General features: G+C 40.3%; 1 protein-coding gene across 10 annotated transcripts in view; it reads left to right on the top strand.

Annotated features, from left to right (window-relative positions):
• Window positions 1-20,450, top strand: part of tjp1a (tight junction protein 1a) — a 111,485-nt gene extending 91,035 nt beyond the window's left edge. For 4 of the 10 annotated variants that reach the window (XM_007554031.2, XM_016672450.1, XM_007554039.2 and 1 more), the window contains 19 exons: window positions 177-285; window positions 388-607; window positions 1,687-1,871; window positions 2,059-2,154; window positions 2,747-2,773; window positions 5,353-5,435; window positions 5,668-5,878; window positions 7,064-7,164; window positions 7,246-7,596; window positions 8,432-8,677; window positions 9,780-10,601; window positions 10,722-10,804; window positions 11,547-11,723; window positions 12,127-12,233; window positions 12,352-12,596; window positions 12,857-13,011; window positions 13,101-13,321; window positions 15,084-15,227; window positions 18,861-20,450. In XM_007554031.2, the coding sequence (XP_007554093.1) occupies window positions 177-285; window positions 388-607; window positions 1,687-1,871; window positions 2,059-2,154; window positions 2,747-2,773; window positions 5,353-5,435; window positions 5,668-5,878; window positions 7,064-7,164; window positions 7,246-7,596; window positions 8,432-8,677; window positions 9,780-10,601; window positions 10,722-10,804; window positions 11,547-11,723; window positions 12,127-12,233; window positions 12,352-12,596; window positions 12,857-13,011; window positions 13,101-13,321; window positions 15,084-15,227; window positions 18,861-18,955 (3,678 nt within the window). In that variant the 3' untranslated portion in view covers window positions 18,956-20,450. The remainder of the gene's footprint in view (window positions 1-176; window positions 286-387; window positions 608-1,686; window positions 1,872-2,058; window positions 2,155-2,746; window positions 2,774-5,352; window positions 5,436-5,667; window positions 5,879-7,063; window positions 7,165-7,245; window positions 7,597-8,431; window positions 8,678-9,779; window positions 10,602-10,721; window positions 10,805-11,546; window positions 11,724-12,126; window positions 12,234-12,351; window positions 12,597-12,856; window positions 13,012-13,100; window positions 13,322-15,083; window positions 15,228-18,860) is intronic. The other 6 variants (XM_007554035.2, XM_007554034.2, XM_016672451.1 and 3 more) reach the window with 6 other exon arrangements.
• Window positions 20,451-21,896: the final 1,446 nt, after the last annotated feature.

Here is a 21,896-nt window from a genome sequence, read left to right as displayed (position 1 = left end):
TGCTTGGTTATTAGAGGAATTCTCTGTTGTGCTCCTGATGGGACCGTTTCATATAACAAAATGCAAAAAAAATAAAATAAAAATAAAAAGGCAGCAGAGCACATTCAAGTCCCAACACCTTAAACATGGCTCTTCTGTTGTAGCAGCAGAAATTCAAGCTTTTTCTATGTTTATAGGTCAACAATGTGGACTTCGCCAACATCATCCGAGAAGAGGCAGTTCTGTTTCTGCTGGATCTCCCAAGAGGAGACATGGTTACCATTCTGGCACAGAAGAAAAAAGATGGTACGTTTAAACTATCGGTTTTAGTAGGACGAACACACGAAAAGGAACCAAAGATATATGTGGGATCAGCAGTGGTAATGTTGTTTTCTCATCTCCTTTCAGTGTATAGGAAGATTGTGGAGTCGGACGTCGGTGACTCCTTCTACATTCGGACACATTTCGAGTATGAAAAGGAATCTCCGTACGGACTGAGCTTTAACAAGGGCGAGGTTTTCCGTGTGGTAGATACGCTCTACAATGGCAAGTTGGGTTCCTGGCTCGCTATCCGCATTGGGAAGAATCACCAGGAAGTGGAAAGAGGCATCATTCCCAACAAGAACAGGTAAAAAAAAAAAAAAAAAAGTTGGGTCTCATTAGTCTGTTACAACTGCGCAGCTTGTTTTGCGACTTAATCAACAGGCAGGGACGGAGGAAAAGGGACATGCTTGTAAATCTAAGACTATCAGGAAAGTAAAATAGGTGGAGATCATTTCTGACCCATCTATCCAAATTCATCTTGAATTTGTGTTACAGCTTCCTAAACTGGGAGATTTCATTGTATGAAATTTAGCTAACACTTTTTCTTCAGTATGTGGATATGAGAAATTGATATTGCACTGAAAAATCATCCAGCTGCATATTGCAGCTTCTGCACACAGAAATGAATAATGTCATTTTATTCTTAAATCACGTGAACCAAAGTTATTATGTACAGCCAAGTGGATCAAATCAAGTAAAAAAAAATAAACCCAAAACAATAGAACAAGCAGATAAGAGTTGAAAAGGAATAAAGCGATTTAAGAAAGAGCAAAGAAGCTTTAAAATACATTTTTAATCCCAGTTTAAACAACAAGGTAAACAGTGACAAAATAGGCTATGCTGTAAGTTTTTTTGTTTTTGTTTTTTTTATTTGCACATTTTGTTTGTTTATCTGTGTAACATCTCAGGGATTTTATTGTGGCTGAATTATTTTTTTTTATCACTGACATCCAATCTACTAAACTACATAGTATTTCATCTTAAACTATTAAAATGACAAAATTAAGACTTTTTATGTAAACATGTTTCAAAAGTTCACTGTGATTATTTTGACGCTGTTGATCGGTTTACCTCTTGGTAATAGTTATTGATCTACTTGCACTAATTTAATCAAATAATTTAAAGAAAAAATACTCTGTGAACTTATTTATTTGTATTTAAATTAGCAATGAAAGGCAACTCTGTCTGTAAGGCTTATTGTTTCTTTAGTTTAATCTTAATTTATGAGCTTGTTCACTGTGGCAAAAACTTTATGAACTAGCTATTTAAAATTTGCACATGGTATTTAGTTTGAAATGCCTTTATTTTACCAAGGCATTCTAAGGCTGTGTTCTTTTTATCCCATTTTTGACTGCATCATAACCTAATGTGTTTCTTTTTCAGAGCGGAGCAGCTCTCCAGTGTGCAGTACACCCTTCCTAAAACTCCAGGGGGCGACAGAGCGGACTTCTGGAGATTCAGAGGGTTGCGAAGTTCAAAGAGGAATTTGCGGAAAAGCCGGGAGGACCTGTCGGCTCAGCCGGTTCAGACCAAGTTCCCAGCCTACGAGAGGGTTGTGCTGAGGGAAGGTACGGTTTCCAAACCCACAGTAAGTGCGGTGTTGGATTTAAAGCTTCTGCACATTATCGTGTCATTCATTAAACTCAAATATAACACGGCGGGTCATAAAAAAAACAGTAAGTTTCAGAAAGAACTGCTTGACAAGTCTTAACTGAAATGTTTTCTCCCCGTTAATTTGGTGTTGTGGGATCACAGCTGGATTCCTGAGGCCAGTGGTTATCTTTGGGCCGATCGCAGATGTGGCCAGAGAGAAACTGGCCAGGGAGGAGCCAGAGATTTTTGAACTAGCAAGTAAGTAATAAAGCGAGATCCATATAATTTTCACTTGATCTGTTGCACCCTGGTATGTCTCTGGGACGGAGACCGCACCTTTAATTTACCCATTACACACCACTGAAACCAAGAAATGACAAATATGAACCCCGTTTATTTACAAGAGAGGAAGGTGGAAGTGACCTTCTTACAAGCTAATATATATATATACAATTAGAAAGCGTTTTGTTCTGAGAGCCAGAAAATGATTAAACCCTTGAAATTCATCAGACTCATTGTTTGAATGGCATGCATGCATGTTTTAGAAACATAAGATTCTTCTTTAGCGGATCGCTCTTCACCTGTTGTCGAAATGTCTTTAGTCCCACCTTATGTTCTCAGTGTGAGTGTTTGTTGGATTCGCAGCAGAACTGAATATCCTTTTTAATTTCGGTCCTCATCCACCTCTTCTCACCTCTCCAAATTAGAAGCAGCTCAAAAATGTGGTTTTCGTTCTCACACTCAACGCAGCCGCACTCGCATTCAGCCCACTCCCACCCAAGTGTTTCCATTCCTTAATGTTTATTTGCACAACTCCAGTGATGTTTACGTAACTGTATTTTCTTTTCAGAAACACAGCAACAACAAGGAGGGGAAAGTATGTCACTTAGTGCATCAAGTATATCTATCTATGTGTATATATATATGTATATATATTTGTTTTATTTGAGTCAGTGAATGAGCAATAATCTATATGAACCAGTGTTTGGTGACTAGTTCCCTTATTCTGTTGATGTTTAAACAACAGCCACTGCTTTGTTAATGCATAGAGGGGAATAGCACTTAATTTAATATATGTGTGAATTTTCCATCATCCTTTATGGGAAGAGAAGTCTTAAAACCGTAAAACTAAACATGCGATTTTTACAAATGTTTCATCATACTGACACACAGCTAGCTTTCCACAGACACCGAGGCAGAATGGAGATGCTTGTTTGAAGAAAATCAAGTTATGAAATTGGATTTCTCTCAAAACTGGACTGTTAAAAATGAATGCAAATCAATTTAGGTTTCAAAGAAAACTTGCATGGCGTTCCCTTTTGAAGACTTTTGGCACAATGTCAGCACTGATAAACAAGCACTCTGTCTGTGGGGATTGTGCATGTGTTGGATTTAATGAAAATGTGACGTGAAAAGTGAACTGCCTTTCTATGCTCCCCTTCCCGCCCCCCCTAGCTGTTGTTGCTGCTGTGTCAGTGTGACCGCCTCACTTGTTCTTGGTGAAAATGAATTAAGATAGTCTTCAATCTGAACGTAGATGACAGCCAAGCATTAAATTCAGTGGTATTCCCCTCTTTAATATGGATTTTACGGTGAAAGATGAGAACAGTGAGGCTGCATGTCGAGCTGTGCAACATGAGATGCTTCAGAGTCAGGAGATCACAAACACCCCCTCATGGCCAGCTAAAGGATCCGACTAATACACAGTAAACAGGTTTTCTGAGACTAAAAACAGTGGTTTTCACGTTTGTCGGGACTTTTTCTTATTTATTTGCTGACAAAAGACAAGTAATTAATTATTTATAGTAAGAGAGATTTCAAATAACAAAGTTTGCTTTTTCATTTAGTAATTTTCACCTTAGGTTAGATTGAACAGACACAATATTCTTAGGATAAAAAAAAAAAAAGTGTCTTGCATAATAATGAATGCAAAGTGGAATTATGTTTTAAGCACAACTTCCTCCACATTTAGTAGCACCTCTGGTAAAGTGCAACATTTCTCAAAATAAATTTGGCTTTTGCTGCCGCAGCATGATTCTACATTTCCAAGTTTCATTTGGCCATGTCACAGTTTTAGTTTTATTTTATACTTTCTTTCTCTGTAGATATGTAGATTGGCAGGTTTAGGCAAGATCATCTTACTTCTACCTTTCTTACTCAGCTGGTTCTCTTGTCTTAGCCCTATTGAAGAGTATCAAAGAGAAAGCAAGTCATATTTATGAGACATAGCTTTCTAAGCTATAGATTACAGTGTCCAGACACTAGGATTAACATAAAGTTTACGATAAAAAGTTGCTAAACATCTTTGGGACATCTAGTAATAGCAAAAGCAGTTACGTTAACAGCTGATCTTATTCCCACCTCTGAATAATTAGACTCTGATTAAAGGTAATATGGTCTTATTGTGAGGTTTTACACATCTTCAGCAGGGGTGCCATTAAGTGTGGAAGATGCTATAAACAGTAGTAAAAAAATAATAATAATTAAAAAAATTCTTCCGGGACCCAGACGGTTTTTGTTTTTCTTTTCTTTCTGCTATTTTTGGAAGAAAGTTTGGACTCCTGAACAAAGCTAGCTAGTTTGAAGCTTTGTGAAAATGCTCCCAGTTTTAAAGACAAACACTACTGAATGATTTGTTTGCCTGAAGGAGTCCTGTCAGTTTAAGGTGCTGATGGGGAAAACAAATCTCTCTTGTCACCATGGAAGAAAACTGTATCTTGTAAAAAATTAAGCAGTGATAATATTAGAGCCAGCGTCTGAAAAGAGGGCTGCGTATGCTAGAACCTCTGTGTGCATGGGCTATATTTATTTGCACTTTGCTAAACATAATTCTTGGGATATTTTAGAAACGTTTGCAGCTCTTAGATCCCTTTACAAGTAGAGCTTATCCACGTGTTTGAATCCTCACTTTACCGTACATCCCAGTGAGATGACTCCCCTAATGTTTTTTTTTTTTTTTTTTTTTTTAAACCTTGTGTTTTTGGTCAGGAAAGCATTTCTTATCTTTGTGGAAAATATAAACTCCTCTTCACATGCCTGCTGAAATCCCCAAGGCCTTAAAATGACACCGTGGTCTCATTAATCCCAAATGACCCTCCTGCTCTTGAATGTGCATATCTAACGTCAACGAGCCACACGTAACTCATTTCCCTGCACTATAATCTACACTGCTACGTGCCCTTGCACACACATATTTTAATAATCACCAAATTTCATTCCCTAATCCCTCCAAAAATACTTCGCATCCGCTGCATGAATTGGCTGCTATCTTTATTTTTGGTATGAAATATCTAGCTGCTCCCATGAACGTACACTTGTCCTCTCCTATTCTGTGAATATCGTTGCGCTTTGAACCGCTCTGTTTTATGGGAGTTGACAACTGCACGCTACAAAAATGTCTAATTGGGGCACGGGCTGTGCTTATTGTTTTGTAACGGCCCGTTTCGTCTCCGGCAGGGAGCGAACCGAGGGACGCGGGAACCAACCAGAAGAGTTCGGGCATCATCCGCCTGCATACCATCAAGCAGATCATTGATAAAGTGAGTAAAACTGCACAAACAGGAAAGATGAAGCCGTTCCCCTTTTTGCTAGAGATGTTTTAATGTGGAAGTGAGACGTAATAGTATTTTTATAGCTCGACGTTGCCCTCTGGTGGTATGAACCCACTCGGCTAAATGCAGCGCAACCGCCTTGCTTTGCGTCTACTTTTGCTCAACAATTGCTGAACATATTTGCAGTCAAAGTGATAAATTCTGTTTTCTGCACCTGAAGGACAAGCACGCGGTGCTGGACATCACCCCCAACGCTGTGGACCGTCTGAACTACGCTCAGTGGTATCCCATTGTTGTGTTTCTAAACCCAGACACCAAACAGGGGGTCAAGAACATGAGGACACGGCTCTGCCCCGATTCCAGAAAGAGTGCCAGAAAGCTCTTTGATCGAGCTCTCAAGTTACGGAAGAACAACCACCACCTCTTCACCAGTGAGTCCACACACGGCTTGAACAGCAGAAACCTCCCACGTCTCTGATTTGTAGCTTGTTTCATTGCTGTTTCAGTGATGCTTGCGGGGTGGAATATAAAACATTACCTGACCTAGTAAATGGTTAGCAATGGAAATATGAATAAGGGCTTATGGCATAGTCTTGTTTTATTCATGTTCCACGCAGACGGCTGCATGTTGGCTTAGCTGAAGAAAAACATTAATGAGACAGACCTCATTTAAAACTGCAGTACTGGATAATTTCTCTATAATAAATTCGAAGTTCCCAGTTTAGTTATTTTATTACATGCTATCTAGTTTTGCCATATGACAAAACTTCCATACATGCAGCTCCTTGACTTCTGCGTTAAACTGAGGAGCAAATCTTATTATGAAGATTTTTTTTTTTTTGACATTGTTTGTAGTTTATATACTTAAAACCATTAGGGATCCTTAACAATTGTAGAAATGTATTTTTATTTAGTTAATTAATGCCTTGCAATAGTATTCACCCCCCTTGAACTGTCCTCTTTTTGTCCTGTCAAAACAAAAAGAGCATTAGGACATTATGTGAAAGCACTGATCACTTAAACTGCAGGACAAAGTAGCACATAACTGAAATGAAAAGAGAGATGTTGCATTGTTTTAGTGTTTCTTTTTATTTTTACTTTTTTATTTTACAAATACAATTAGACGAGTGTAGTGCCCATTTGCATAATGTAGGTTTTTGTTATAATTCTTGCCTCTACCATCATTGAGGAAAATGACATTTATTTTGAGAAAATACCTTAAGCTCAGTTCTAAATGAACTGAGAGTATCATTAAATAGTCATTTTCAAGTCTTTTGACAGACTGTCAATTAGATTTAGGTTTGGACTTTGACTGGGCCACTCTAACATTTGAATATCCTTTGATTTGAACTATTTTCTGTGAAGCACTGACTGTTTGTATAGGCTTGTTGCACTACTGGTTTGAAGGTCCTCCACTTTACATTTATGTGCTACTTTGTATCATAAAAAAAAAAAAAAAAAATCCCCCAGTAAATTCATTGAGGTAAGTGGCTACAATGTGAACAAGCATGTGAGAAAGCTAAAATGATATTAACATGTTCACAAGTCACTTAATGTACCTGATTGATATTAAAGGCTTAACTGGAGCGATGTCATGTTTTGTCTTTCCCTTTCAGCAACCATTAACCTGAACAACATGAACGACGGTTGGTTTGGAGCCCTGAAAGAAACGATCCAGCAGCAGCAGAACCAGTTGGTGTGGGTGTCAGAAGGAAAGGTAAGGCATGGTCAACCGCATCGAACCAAAGGCGAGTATTTGTGTTTCTCACCCGTTCTGTTTGATTTCCGACTCCCTCAGGCTGATGGGGCGACCGACGATGACCTAGACCTCCACGACGACCGCCTCTCCTACCTGTCGGCGCCGGGCAGTGAGTATTCCATGTACAGCACCGACAGCCGGCACACCTCCGACTACGAGGACACGGACACGGAGGGCGGGGCCTACACCGACCAGGAGCTGGACGAGACGCTGAACGACGACGTGGGTCTGCCCGCCGAGCCGGCCATCACGCGCTCCTCGGAGCCCGTCCGCGAGGAGCCGCCGGTCATCCAGGAGCCCCCCGGCTACGTGGCCTACTCTCACTCGGCGCAGCCGGACCCGCTGAACCGCATCGATCCGGCTGGGTTCAAAGCCCCAGTGCCGCAGCAGGTAGCGTTTCTGAGAGCCGTACGTCTCCCCTGTTGTCTGGAGGACGTGGTGTGCGTTAGAAGGGTTTTCTGGAGGCGCTATTGAACACACCGTCTCCCCTCTGCAGTCACTCTGTGTGCTATTATGAAACAATATTATGAAACTGATGTGGGGGCAGATATATATTGTGATTATATACAGAAATATCATATACATATATATATATATATATTTATTACACTATTTATTTTAGCTATTCGCGTCTTTGATGTTCGTTAGTGTGGATTTTTTTGATTTCCTTTTGCAAATAAGAACTTCCGAGTTCTGTTGTTGTGAATTGTTGTACCACTCCGGGCTGCCTCAGCTGTCTGACTGTTGCTCATGTCACCGGGACAGAAAAATCATGTCTTTATTTGAAAAAGTGTGTGTACCAGTAATCACCAATGTGCACTTTGTTCTATCTATGACACCAGAAAGTGTTATGTGCATGACGGAAATACCAGTGTTACTTCACTGTACTTGTGAAATGTATTAAATACTACTCAGTTGGCAGGTGTATATCTAAAATAGAAACGTTTTGTCATCTGAATGATGTGTTGATGATCACGACAAGGGGGAAATATTTACTTATTATACACATATTTATTCTATATATATTTAAATATGTATTGTAACCACGGAATTAAAATCGAGTTAGTATCCTTTAACGAAGAAACGTTGTCCTGCTACTAATTCCTAACCTTTTTAGATGTGGAGCAGAGGATTGTAGAGGGGGCTGAGACGCTTGTAGCATTTGTTGAAACTGCACCGTAGCGTGTCAGCGCGTGTTATTAAACATTTCTGAACCACTTCACAGAAAGCAGAGGCCACGCCTAGCATCCCCAGGCAGCCTGAGCCCCTGGCTGAGGCTGTGCCCCCTGCTGTCAACGTTACTGTAAAAACTGTAGGGGCTCTGAGCCTTGATGAGGTTCCCGCAGCTCCTTACAGCAAGCAGAGCCCCAGCCAAGAGGCTGGCTCGCTTAGGAGGCCCACCCCTGAGCTAGCACCTCAGAGCGTCACCCCAGAGCCTCTACAGTCCGGACTGGCCGGTCCAGAACCAAAGGTATCCACCTGACCGCCGCTGGACGCTTGGCGAACCTGGCTCGGCTCTCCTCGGCTCGGTCTGACCTCCTGTGTTGCTGCTGCCTGTCTGCCCGCCTCCCGCTTCTCTCTATCGCTCTGTCTTTTCTGCCCTGCATGTCAGCTGATCAAAGTGCTGCCCAGAGGAGACAAAGGATGCGTGTGCGTGTGAGCGTGCAAGAGTGGAAGCCGGTAAACAACAGTGGGCCTGGGAGCTGGTGGCTGTGTTAATTTGCCTACGTGTTGACGGGCGGTAGAAACTCTGCAGCTCTCACTGTTGCTTATCCTCTTTGCATGGCTGCAACATGTTTGCCTTATTCTGTGTTAACTCGATCTTCTTGCTGTGTTTATCAATGCAGACTAAATTATTATTTCCTTGTAAAAGTAGCCATACACTTTCCAGCAGGTATGTTTTCCACTGCTTTATCCGATCTGGATGGACAGTTTATGGCTATTTAATCAAATTAAAATTGAATGTCTTTTTTTTTATTATTTGTTAAATTCAGTTTATTCAAGTATGTGCTTGTATCTATAAATGTTAACGTGGGCAGTTTACTTTTAAACTCCATCAAGACAGTGGGCAACTTTTCTTTTTTGACATTTCTCCACATGTGCTCCTGCATGTGTTCAGATTGAACGACCAAAACATGCTTGGTTACCAAACATTTGTTCTCCGTGTCTGGGAATACGTTAACAGCAGAGACTTTGTGTCACTTTTGTTTTGAAAGAAAAGTTGATCCCATTGTTTTTTTTTAAATATGTGGTGGTCTTTCTTAAGTTATTTTCGATAAGTTGGCGTTACAGACTTACTTTGTTTTTGCAACCTTCAGCTCTACTGCAATTTCCATATGGTCTAAAATGTATTCTGACTAGTAACACCTCCCTTTCAGTGTCTCTATTTCAGGTCTTTTCCCTTCCTGTTTCTTCTTCTGTAATTTCAAGGACTTTCACTTGTTCATCCTTCAACTGTTGATGTGTTTTTTTTTTGTTTTTTTTTTTGTTTTTTTTTTACATACTGCCTAACATTGGTCAAGCCCGTGTGTGCGGGGTTCTCAAACGTTTTCTTTTTTCTATCTGTTTGGTAGATGTTTCAGAAGGATCCGTACGGCATGGAAAACACGGGGAGAATCACTAACAGCATGAAGGCTGTCAATTACAACCCTCCGCAGCCGTACCACCCCGACCAGCAGTCGTACCGGGATTACGACCACCCGCCGAGTCGCTATGACGTCAGCAGCGGGGCCGGGGCGTACCCGGAGTCGCAGTACAGAAACAACGACCACATCCCGCTCTATGAGAACAGCGTGCCTCAGTACGACCAGCAGCAGTGGAATCCCTATGGCCAGCCGCCCTCTGCTGCCAACTCCCAGGGTTACGATTACCGGCTGCGTAACAGCGACGGCTCCGATCCGCAGTACACCCCACCCCTACGCTACGACGAGCCCCCGCCACATCAGGGATTCGATGTACGACCTCGCTACGGCAAACCTGCAGGTCCGGGCCCGGTTCATTACGACGACCTTCCGCCGCCTCCTCAAGGATCTGACCTCGGCTACGACCAGGATTCCCACCTGGGGTACCCCTCAGCCAGCCGATTCCCAGAACTCGCCCCCCAGCGACCCACCTACAACCAAGGACACAGCTTGCAGCCGGAAGGCTACAAACCTCAGCACTACGACCCGACTCCTGCAAACTCTTTAGCCAGCCTTACGCCTCCTCCTAAAGCCGAGACGCACTCGCCTTCCCCTGTGGAAGCTGCTAGACCCGCACCTTCCAGAGACGAGCCGCAGGAGGAAGACCCTGCCATGCGGCCCCAGTCGGTCCTCACCAGGGTCAAGATGTTTGAGAACAAACGGTCTGTGTCTGTGGATCGCGCCAGAGATGCCGGGGAATCCACTGGAAACAGGGTAAGGAGTTTCAGACACTTTAAAAGTGTCTGAACGCGTTCAATGACTTTTAACTTATGATTCTGAGACAACATCTGGACTTGTTGTCCAACTGATAGGATGTTTGTTTTAATTCTTTAGGCAGCTGATTTACCCCTGAAAGCAGGTGGTGTGATCCCTAAAGCAAATTCTCTGAGCAACCTGGATCAAGAGAAGAACTTTAGGTAAGTCTGTAGATAATTTGACGTGCATATAATAAAAAAATCTCTAATATTGCAGCTTTCATGCTCCCTTTAACATATCCCCTACTCCTGGAGTGTTTAACCTTGTGCCTTACATTAAACTGCATTAATGCCCAACAATGGATGGGCATTTATTGTATTGTTTTAAGGTCATTGTAAAAATTATTTTATCATAAGAATTTGGACTTATTGTCACAATGATAATTTGATTCAGTTTATTTATATAGTGCCAATTCACAATTGCAAAAAAAATAAAAAATTCAATCCAATCATACATACATTCTAATGGATCATATCAAATAGTACGGAAAGCTCATTTAATAATTTAAAATAGTTTGAAACATTTCTGAGGAAACCCAGCAGATTGCATCGAGTCCCAAAAACCTGTCTGCTTTGTCATAATTGTTGTTTTTGCTGTCAACTCCACTGTTTTATGGGAGCATCAATAAATTTTAAAATATGATTAGATGTAGTTACTATGTACGGCTTGGTAATAAAAATCACTCTGCTTTACGTAGCCGGCATCCCAAAGCAGCCCATTTAAAAGTTTGAAGATATTTTAAGAGCCGTATTTGTGGCGCTGTGATTGCTGTGACATGCTTACCAAAGGACTGCAAAGAATTTAATATATTATTTCTTTTATCGCCACTGTTATCATTATTACTATAAATACCACGAGATACGGGGGATAAAATGATAAGTCTATATATTGAACCAACTCCAGAGCTCCAGAGCCCCAGAGGCTGCAGTCCAAGGCAGCCGATGACATTGTCCGCTCAAACCATTACGATCCTGATGAGGACGAGGATTACTACAGGAAGCAGCTGTCCTACTTTGACAGACTTCAGACGGGCCCTAACAAACCCCAGCCACAAGCACAAACAACTCACAGCTTCCCCAGGTGATCCTCAGTCCCGCTGACACTTCCGTGCGCTTTGGACGTGATGTTTGTGGAGTGGCTTTGTGTTTAGTGCAAAAAGATAACGCCAGCTTTAACCCGCACGCATTAACGCTGCCTTACTGATCGGCATCCTTTGCAACAGATTAGAAATTAGTTTTTTGTTTTTTTTTACTCTGTTGTCTCTATATTCAGCTTTGTTTTCTAACCTGCCTGGCTTCGATCAGTTAGATGTAGAAAAAGCTGAAACACTTAACTCCCCACACACTGTGCATGCCAACTAAACCTTGTTCCAAAGTTAACTTTCCCATTGCGTGACATAGTGGTGATGCCCCTGCTCCTTCCTCATTCACTGACACAGTATTTCTCCTTTCAAGCTAAACTTTTTTACTTTGTCATATTACAGGACTGAGTCCGTAGACAAACCGAGTCCAGTGGAGAAAAAGTATGAACCGGTTCCTCAGGTGACCCCCTCTCTGCCACCAGCCACACTGCCTAAACCGTCGGCTGAAGGTTAATGCATCTCTAACTTTCTTGCAAAAGGCAGAAACTTGCATGCATACATAGATCACGGAGCGTGGATCTTTTTTTCTTTCTTTTACTGACTTTGCGTTGCACTGCTCTCCCACAGTCAAGCCTCCAGCCCGAGAAAACACTGTCCAGAGCAACTTCCTGCCTCAGAAGAGTTTCCCCGAAAAGTCTCCTGTTAACGGCACAAGTGAGCAGCCTCCGAAGACGACTGGGGCGCCGTCTAGCTTTAACCGCTTCGTTCCCAAGCCCTTCACCACCTCAGCCAAACCTTTCGCACGGATGTTCGACAGCCCGAAATTCAACCACAATCTTCTGTCAAACGATAAACCTGAGATTGCGCCAAAGGTAAATCTGTTTTAGGAAATAAATCTGATATAAATTGGTTCACTTCTAAATTTAGAGCTTAGAAGAATATATTAAGTTAATAGTTCTGCTGCTTAAGATGCTACTTTTTCTTTATTACCAAAGTTTTTTGTGTTGAGTTGATTTGTTTGTTTATACTAGTGTACATTTTCTTGGTTCATCTTGACTCCAACTCATTGGGAAATGGGAAAATAAAGTTTCCATATTTAGTGTTTCTGACTTAAACGATTTATGTGACTCAGGGTCCAAGCTCCACTGCAGTAAAGCCTCAGATCCCCGCGCAGCCTCAGAACACGGACCACGACAGCGGCGTGGACACCTTCCCACGCACTGTGGATAACCGCCCCAAACACCAGCAGAATAACGTCAACGCCGTTCCCAAGGCCATCCCTGTGAGGTAACAGAACCACTCTGAGTCCAAATGAAACCAAAGCCATTTTCTAGAGAGAGATAGAGAGAGTCACGGGGAATGTGTCCCTCTCCCAGCCCGAGCGCCCTTGAAGACGACGAGGATGAAGACGAGGGTCACACTGTGGTCGCCACCGCTCGCGGTATCTTCAACAGTAACGGCGGCGTCCTGAGCTCCATCGAAACAGGGGTCAGCATAATTATCCCGCAGGGCGCCATCCCCGACGGAGTGGAGCAGGAGATCTACTTCAAGGTCTGCCGAGACAACAGCATCCTGCCGCCGCTCGACAAGGAGAAAGGTAACTCATCGAGGAGGAGGAGGATGTTGAGACACTTCTCCTTGTTGTCTTAGGTGTTGTGTTTCACTTTGCCATTGTGGCAAGATGTGCACAGATGTTTGTCTCAGCATTCGGTGGTTGTATTGTTGGATCCGATTTTATTTGTTTAGAAATTGGTAGAAAAATATTTATGTTAAAAACAGACTGCGTTTTATTTTTTTTCCCCAGTGTTCCGTATTTAAATTGAGAAAATGATAGGAATGACAGCCATGTACTGGTATTTTGTCTCTTTTTACATACATTTCCCACCTGTAAACAAACATGTATCAGACTTGTTGTTCTTGTTGTTCTTCAAGGTATTTGTATATTTTAATGTACTCTTTTAAGAATAGCTTGATTGTCAGCACTAAGTCCCTCCTCCTGGCTCTGATTGGTTGTTTCTGAACGAGCTGTGTATTTCTGCAGGTGGCAGTAGGATCACAGGGATAAGGCAGAGGAGCTCTGTTTTTTATTTTATTTTATAGATTATCATGTCTCATGTTATTCTGTCAGAACATAGTGGCAGTTTTAATAAATATTTAAAAGAACATTGTTGATTATGAAGCTTCCATACTGCAGCTTTAAAAATGCTAATATCTGATTTGTGCATGCATTTATTAGCATATTATTCTCCCAACATCTTTTATTCCACCATATTTGTATTATTTATGTTGTTGATCCACGTCTGGTACAGTCGACTCTGACAGGTTATAGTATTTAACTACAGTAGACTATCAGTGGATCATAGAAAGTTATTTTACATTGTTTGGTCTGGAGTTACACTTCAGGGACTGAGCTTTTGCCTACTCCACAGTGCTTGTTGTTTCTTGATAGTATGTATTGCATTACCTCGTGATCATATTTCCCAGAACAGATGGGGAAAGTCCGAGGTATCGAATACATGAGTCTAGAGCGCAGTCGGGAGTCACCAGTTGTTTCTGCTCATCGCTGCTTCTGTTGAGACAGACTGCAGGTGTAATAGTGACTGCAGATCTGGGGTGGTGATTCTGTCACTTTAATTTAATTACAGTTGGAACTTCTGCTCCTGATTGTCACGACATCAGGAAGCAGGTTGTGTGATTGGTTTGGCTAATGGAGTAAAATATAGAAGTTACTGAAGTCATGAGTCACTGAGGTGGGTTCAAGGCAGAAGTCCGGTTTGACACAACAGCTACAGTTTGACGCTAAATAAAAACAGCTACCAACCAGCAGCTGGATGCTGAGTAATGAGCGCTAAATGTTTCGTGTAGAGCGTCACATTGTCTCTTCTTAACGGGAGTGTATCTCATTTAATCTGCTTAGTAAAGTGAGAGGAATGGAAAGCTTGCAGAAATTTTTTTTTAATTTTATATATTTTCTCTTTCTAGTTTAGTTACTTTACGGCAGTAAGACTAATCAAGCACATTTAATCCTCAATCTTTGAATTGGGTATCTAGTTCACAGGCAGAACGCTCAACTATGCCTACTTTACAATTAGATGGAACAAATTGCTATAACATTGTTGAATTATTTTCATGGTTTGTGATCTCAAAATAAGATTAAAGTAAAGCGGATTTAAAGTAAATGTAATTAATTGCCTTTGTCTAATCTGGACTATTTAGATGTTTTTTTTCATATAAAACACATTTCTTACATAAAAACTAATACAGAATTGAAATTAAAAACCAATTTCTGATCAAATATTCAAAAGTGACAGCTTGCTGTTTAACTGAGTGCACAACAATACTGTGTTTTGTGTTTACAGGAGAGACTTTGCTCAGCCCTCTGGTGATGTGTGGACCTCACGGCCTCAAGTTCTTGAAGCCTGTGGAGCTGCGCTTACCTCACTGTGCGTCAATGACCCCTGATGGTTGGTCTTTTGCTCTAAAATCCTCCGACTCCTCGTCGGGTATGCTTTGCTCTCTCTGCTCTTCCGGGGTCGTTTGGGCTGGCTGTGTGACAAATTCAGCATTTTCAGTCACTTGTTAAATCAGCATTTTTTTTTTTTCCCCTGGCCTTGGTTCTTCGTTTATTTAATCCAAAATCAAACATTTAAGATTTCTAAACATTTAATCAAGAAGAATCAATCTGAGGGAAAAAAAATAAATAAATCTGCCTTTTTCACAAATGATTTCTTTGGGTTTATTTCATTTTCATCATTTATGCTGATAAACTCACCTACACAATTTCATTTGCTGTATCACTGGTTTCCGTTCCAAGCTTTATTGCTTTACCAATGCAGTATTTCTCTCCTGGTTTCTTTTCCGGCATATTAACTTTATCTCATTTTACCTAACTTGCATGCACTGGATGCTTGGCTGCACGATACCGAGTTTCGTCAGACGGAACTGTAATGCATGCTTCTCGGCTCAGTAGGGATTTTTCTCACATAGCCACCCAAATCCTGACCTGAAGAACAAACGGCTCTGGATCTGCTGCAGATCTGCTGGCATCTGCGACATCGTCATAACCAATAAAACCTGTCATTCCACATAAACTCCAAAGATAAACAAAGACATCTTGCTTTCATGCCGAGGTGCACGTCTCTAAATTTAGAGCTCCTGTCTCCCAAAGAGTTATTTTTGACTCTGACTTTTAGACAGGAGAAAATATACTTTTGTAGCCAGTTTTTGTTGTCTCCCCTTCGTGTAAGCTGAAGTTGTAAAATTGGATCAGGACATGTCAAAAAAAAAAAAAAAGGCAAACCAAATTCATCTCGACTGCAGGGGAAAGGTTTGGGTCCAAGTAGATTTTTAAAACAGATGTTTAGCATCCACATAGCTGAGTGTTGAAGATTAAAATATTATCATTTCATTGACATATTTGGTCCAAGAGATATGAAAATTCAGTGATGGAATAAATAAAAAATAAAAAAAATCTAGCACTGCGGTTGATAAACGCCTGATTGAGACGTAAACACTCAATTCACGATCTTGCGTGTTTGGTGCAATAAAACAAATGAGTATTTAAATTTGTTTTTGTTAGACTCCTGGTCAAGACCACCTAACCGAAGACCAGAGCATACAAACACCTTCAGGGAACTGAGATTAAGACCAAAACAACGTGTGAGAATTCTACTTAAAGACCATTCCTGCAATATTTATATTGCTCTCCAGATTAATTGGCTGCACTGGGTCCCCAGTTTCTTTCATTGAGTTCGACATAGCTCACTTGTGATTCTTTTTTTTCTTTCCGCCTGCTGCATAGATGGAAAAATTTCCCACATATTTATACTGGAAAATGTTTCTCCCTCTCATCTGTTTAATTTCGCCCAGAAGGCAACTAGAAAATTCAAATTAAACTTTATTGGTTGCATCCGAATCCTGTGACTAGCTTCACACTACGTTGCAATAAAAAAAAATGGATGAAAATAAAAAAAGAAATCTAGCATGTCTGAGACAAGACAGTGTAGAAATGTAGCACCACAACTCTAATTTTAGGTCCTTGAACATGGAAGTGCACAAGGCAGACAACAAAATTGTGTATCTTTTGGCCACTGATTGGCAACATTTTAAAGAAATTTTTAAAGTAATGCAACCATTTATTGACACTTTAGCTCACCTATGTTGCAAAACTGCTGGGGTTTATATTGTAAGGTGTACCTGGGGCTAATTATTTAAATAAAAAGACACTATTTTAAAAAGTAGATGCTGATCAGTTTAAAAACAGGAGCAAATTTAAAAAGGTTTTATACTATGATGCTTCTGTCCTTTTGGTTGTTCCCCATTTCCACAGTCAAAGATCGAAGTGTCAAACTTTATTTCAAAGTTTTTTTAGATAAACTTTCCAAGCAGTATCCCATAATTGTTTGCCTTGCCTGAAAACCACCTAAAACCTACAAAACACGTCTGTTTTCTTATTGCCCAAAACACCCCAGAAATTGCACCAATTCCCATTCTAATATACGACATGTATTTTACTGCATATTCATCTCTGTTATTCCAAAGCAAAATGACAGTTTAAGCCTTCAGGAAATAATTGAATGTCTATTTGCACTAAAGAGCAAAAGCACAAGAACACAATCAGAAAGTCCTTCATCTTTTCATAACCTTGTCCTTCCCACAAACTATCTTCAAAACCAGCAGTGATTTAGGCAGTGGTCAGGATTAGCTGTTAATTAGCCTCATTTTAGCGATGAGACTGAGGGCTCTGATAGAAATGTCAGCTCACTTTGTCGTCCTGCGGAATTGGGGGAGGATTATTGGGGCTGCATTGTAATCCCCTTATTGTAAAGCAAGACCACTCTCGAGTCTACTTCTGTCCCCTTCTGAGGTTTTTCTTCTCACTTTGCTTCTTTGCTTTCTCCTTCTACTCTTTTATTCAAGTCTGGCTGCCTCCTTTCATCTCTACTTCTCGTGCCCACAGTGGCCTCGCTGTGGTTACTTCACACTTCAGTCTGAACCAGTGTGATACAGTTTAGCTCCATAAGTGCCTCATTAATGGGCAGTTTGGGTTTGAGAGTCACAGTAAGTTGATCAAACACACTTTGCAGTGTCTCATCTTAAGGTCTGTCGGTGCACCTTATGGGCACCTTGACATCTGAAGCGTTTGTGTAAAGGTCCTAGAAGTTATTTCTATATGCGGTTTGTATCTCATGCTCATCATTATCCCACTATCTGATGTTTAACATGTTTGTTTCTCTTTCACAATGTTCTAGGTTAGTAGATCTGTGCCTTTATAAACTTATGTACCTCTTCAGAAGATGTTTAGCTGTCCTACTACGATTTATATAAAAATAACTTTAAAGTTCCACAAATAGCATATGCAAATCATAGCACTCTTTTCACAGTTTCTGTTAAACGGCAAAGTCAGCTGCATTCGCCCACAATAGTACAGCAGGTCCCTCTGCATCCCATGGCAACGCATGAATTTCTGACCCCAAAAAGGATGTGAAAACAACAATGTGCAAGTTGGCAGCATCTCTTTGACGATGCTGAATCATGAAGATATTTTTAGCTCCATTTGCATTGTCTAATTTGGTTATGTAAAAAACTACCACAAGAGGGAGCTCACGTAGCATGTGATATGAAAACACATTTCTGTTTTATCCTGCTTTAATTAAACATCACAATATTAAATTGAGTCATAGAGCTTCGGTAATTACGCTTTTTTTATGTTAATGAATTGTGTCACATACTGAGGCTTTTCTGCACTGACCTGGTTCTGCATCCGTTCATCATTGATTGCAACCTTCCTTTTAGCACAGACCTCCGTGTTTATAGTCGCTCTCATGCTTAGTCTTCACAATGACTGGATTTTAATTAACAGTCAACAAGAGGTTGGAGACCTTCAATAAAAAAAAATCCTGAACAGCTTTTACTGGCCTCTTGTGGCACTACACTTGGAAGTAGGCCACCGATGTCCACAGTTATGTGACTTGCAACGGATATGATCACATTTTGCATCCATTGTTGTTTATAAAGTAATTTACACCAATTTCTGTTTTATGTAAAATGTTTCCGACTATGCACTGGAGCCGGAGATTAACGCAAACAGCAGTTGTTACCACTCACCCGACGCATCCCATTTATTTTCTCTGCAGGTGACCCGAAAAACTGGCAGAACAAGTCTCTCCCCGGAGACCCCAACTACCTGGTGGGAGCCAACTGCGTTTCTGTGCTCATTGACCACTTTTAAGAAAGGACGAACAGAATGCTGAATGTGGAGAAAAGTGAAGGCGACGGACTCGAATTAGAACACACACACACACACTGTACACGCATTACCGCTGCAGTCCGAGCATACAAACACAGCACACAGTGGAGTATGAAGGAGAGCCGGTCAGTGCTGTTTACCGCACTCAGATGAAGGCGAGACTGAAAATCTGTCAGTTTGAAGTTTGGATGTGAAGTAAAACCCTCTGATGCATCTCTGAAATACCAACACTAAATATAAAGTGGAGTTTATTCATGTGTCCGGACGGATGGCTTTCAAAGCGGCATACATGCTTCAGAAAATTGTCTATGCTATTATATGCACATAGTATGTGTAGAAGGACTTGCTGAAACTGTATTTCGGAGTTTATTTCCAAGTTTATATTTCAGTTCAGGGGGCAGAATATGAAGACTTATCGACAGGTTGAGGTAGCTTTCTTGAAAGTTTGAGATATGTAGGGACGTTTGTAGGAATCCATTGAAGGGAACGATGATAAACCGAAGCAGCACACTTAAAGACACCTTCACTCCTTCCTTTGTTCTTCCTTTTCCTGTTACATCCTGTAGCTTCCTGGCTTTTGCCCCCACCTCCCTGAGCACTTGGTCTTCTCCTTCCAGCCCGAGGGAGATCTATGCATGCCCTTTACTCAGGTTTTGTAACTTTCCTCAGTTCCTACCTGGCATTTCTTTCCTCTTTCTTCCTGGTAACTCTTGCACTCACACACACAAATAAGCAGTGATGCCTTATCTGCAGATTATTCACTTTTCATACAGAGAAAACATAACTTATGATAAATTATGGTATAATGTCAGTTGTTTTTGCCATTCTTTTGTGAACCCATTGTATAAATAAACTTGGGTTTATCACACAATAACAGTTGGCAAAAGATAACAAAGGTAAGCTCTTCTTTTATCTGCTATGCATTACTGAAAAGGACAAATAAGAAGTGGCTGTAAATAAAGCTAGCATATTGCCTTGTTTCTTTTCTTTGTAAATGAACTTTTTGTATGTCTTCTTTTTTTTTGTATAAAACTTAGAGAAAACATATTAAAGAGCACAAGAAAGTGAACAAGTTTTCTTTTTATTCTGGATATACCCTTAAGCCTTTGAACTGTAACCAACAATAATACATTGAACCTTTTTCTACCAATATATTGACACAATGTTGTGGACACGGAAAAAGTACTTTTTACTGATTGGAGGATCTCATAAGTACTTGAACTAAAAGACATTAAAACGTGCTCTGATGGTGTCCCCCTCACTGATTTGTGATACTGAATGCTATATTGTGTGCCCTTAAATGTATTTTTGTACTAATAGACAATATAATATGTACGGCACACCAATACAGTTTTATTTTTAGTATAACACAGCTTTAACTGAATATTAGCTCTTCACGTGTGGCTGACTTTTTTTTTTCTCCTCTTTGACACACTTTTACCATTGTATTAATAAATAAAATCATTTTTAAAATAAAGTCCATGGGAGGTGTTTTTATATCCCTACATTGACATTTTCTTTTTAAATACATGTGTCCTTTTTATTTTTCTCTTATTACACTATTTCAATATTACTGCAACGCAAATTTATTCCAGTTATTTCATTTGGTTTATTGGGATTACATATGCTTAGAATTAATACAATGAAAAAAAAAATATGGATCTTAAGCTAAATATCCCATCTGTTGTTGGAAAGTAAAGCTTTCACCTTAATGCTCACTTTTGCAACGTATATGGACAGGTTAATTAAGCTTAGACATTTATTTCTACCATTCTCTCACCACTGCACTACCTCAGTTTATGGCTAGGTGGTGCAGGAAACTTGTAAATAAATTTAATGCACAAGGTCATCGATAATGAGGTGTTTCAGCAATGGGGTAGATTACAAGATATTGGAAGATTAAAGCTATAAGAATTTAGATCATTTTACAGACGCAATGCTATGATCTATAACATTCCCTTACACTGAGAAAACTACCACTAATTTATTATTAGAAATGGGCAACAGCTGTGAATCATAATATAACAATAACCTGTTAATGATCAAAGAATACATGACCTACCGGTGCATCTCAAGTTGAATTAGGACATCATCAAAGTTAATTTATTTCAATAATTCAATTTAAAAGCGACTATGAAAACCTCAAACTCCATTTATCTGAGTAATAGATTGCACTAAAAGAACAACAAAAAAAGATATAAATGAATTAAAAATATTTCGTTATGCCTTCTGTCCGTAATAGCTATTTAATCTTAGCATGCCAGGACGTGTGCTTTTTTTCCGAGCCGTCTTTAAACGCACAGACGCTAACTTCGATTTCGCACCTGCGGGTCATTGATGGGAGAGGTGCAGATCGCTCTTTCGCCACAGTCTGGACCGAGCCAATCAGCGAACAGAATGAGAAGTCGTGAACGATGACGTCGATTTTTTTTTTACGTTGTTTTAGATTTGTAGTGGTTTAGCATGGCAGCGAAGCTGTTCAGTCCGTGTTGGTCACAAATGCCTCGTTCATTTCGGTATTTCTCTCTTTGCAGTAGAAGGATGGCTGTTACAGTGCTGGCAATTTTATGTAAACTTCTTAGTGTCTAACTGGCGCATTACGTCACGAGCAAACATTAGTAATTGGGTAAAATTTCAAACCTCAGCATAGTCCACAATCGTATATCAATAACAGAGCCGAAAAAGGAACTGATTTTTACCAGGCTTAACCTGAGTCAGGAAACGGCGACAAACTTTGCACATTTTTTTCCCAGACAAATTGAGTAAATTGAATGCAGATTAGCTAATTGATGATGACTAGTTAATTGATGCCAATAGCCTATATCACATAAGGCTAACAAGAATACTGATGTTTTTGTTACATTTGTTCAGAGATAGGTATTAACATTTACTCTTTCATTCACTTGAGTTACTTTAAAAAAAA

This window comes from Poecilia formosa, unplaced genomic scaffold (assembly GCF_000485575.1).
Source record: "Poecilia formosa unplaced genomic scaffold, Poecilia_formosa-5.1.2 Scaffold61, whole genome shotgun sequence".
Classification (NCBI taxonomy): domain Eukaryota; kingdom Metazoa; phylum Chordata; class Actinopteri; order Cyprinodontiformes; family Poeciliidae; genus Poecilia; species Poecilia formosa.
The sequence above is the reverse complement of the archived record's forward strand: the minus strand, read 5'-3'. Positions and strand labels throughout refer to the sequence as shown.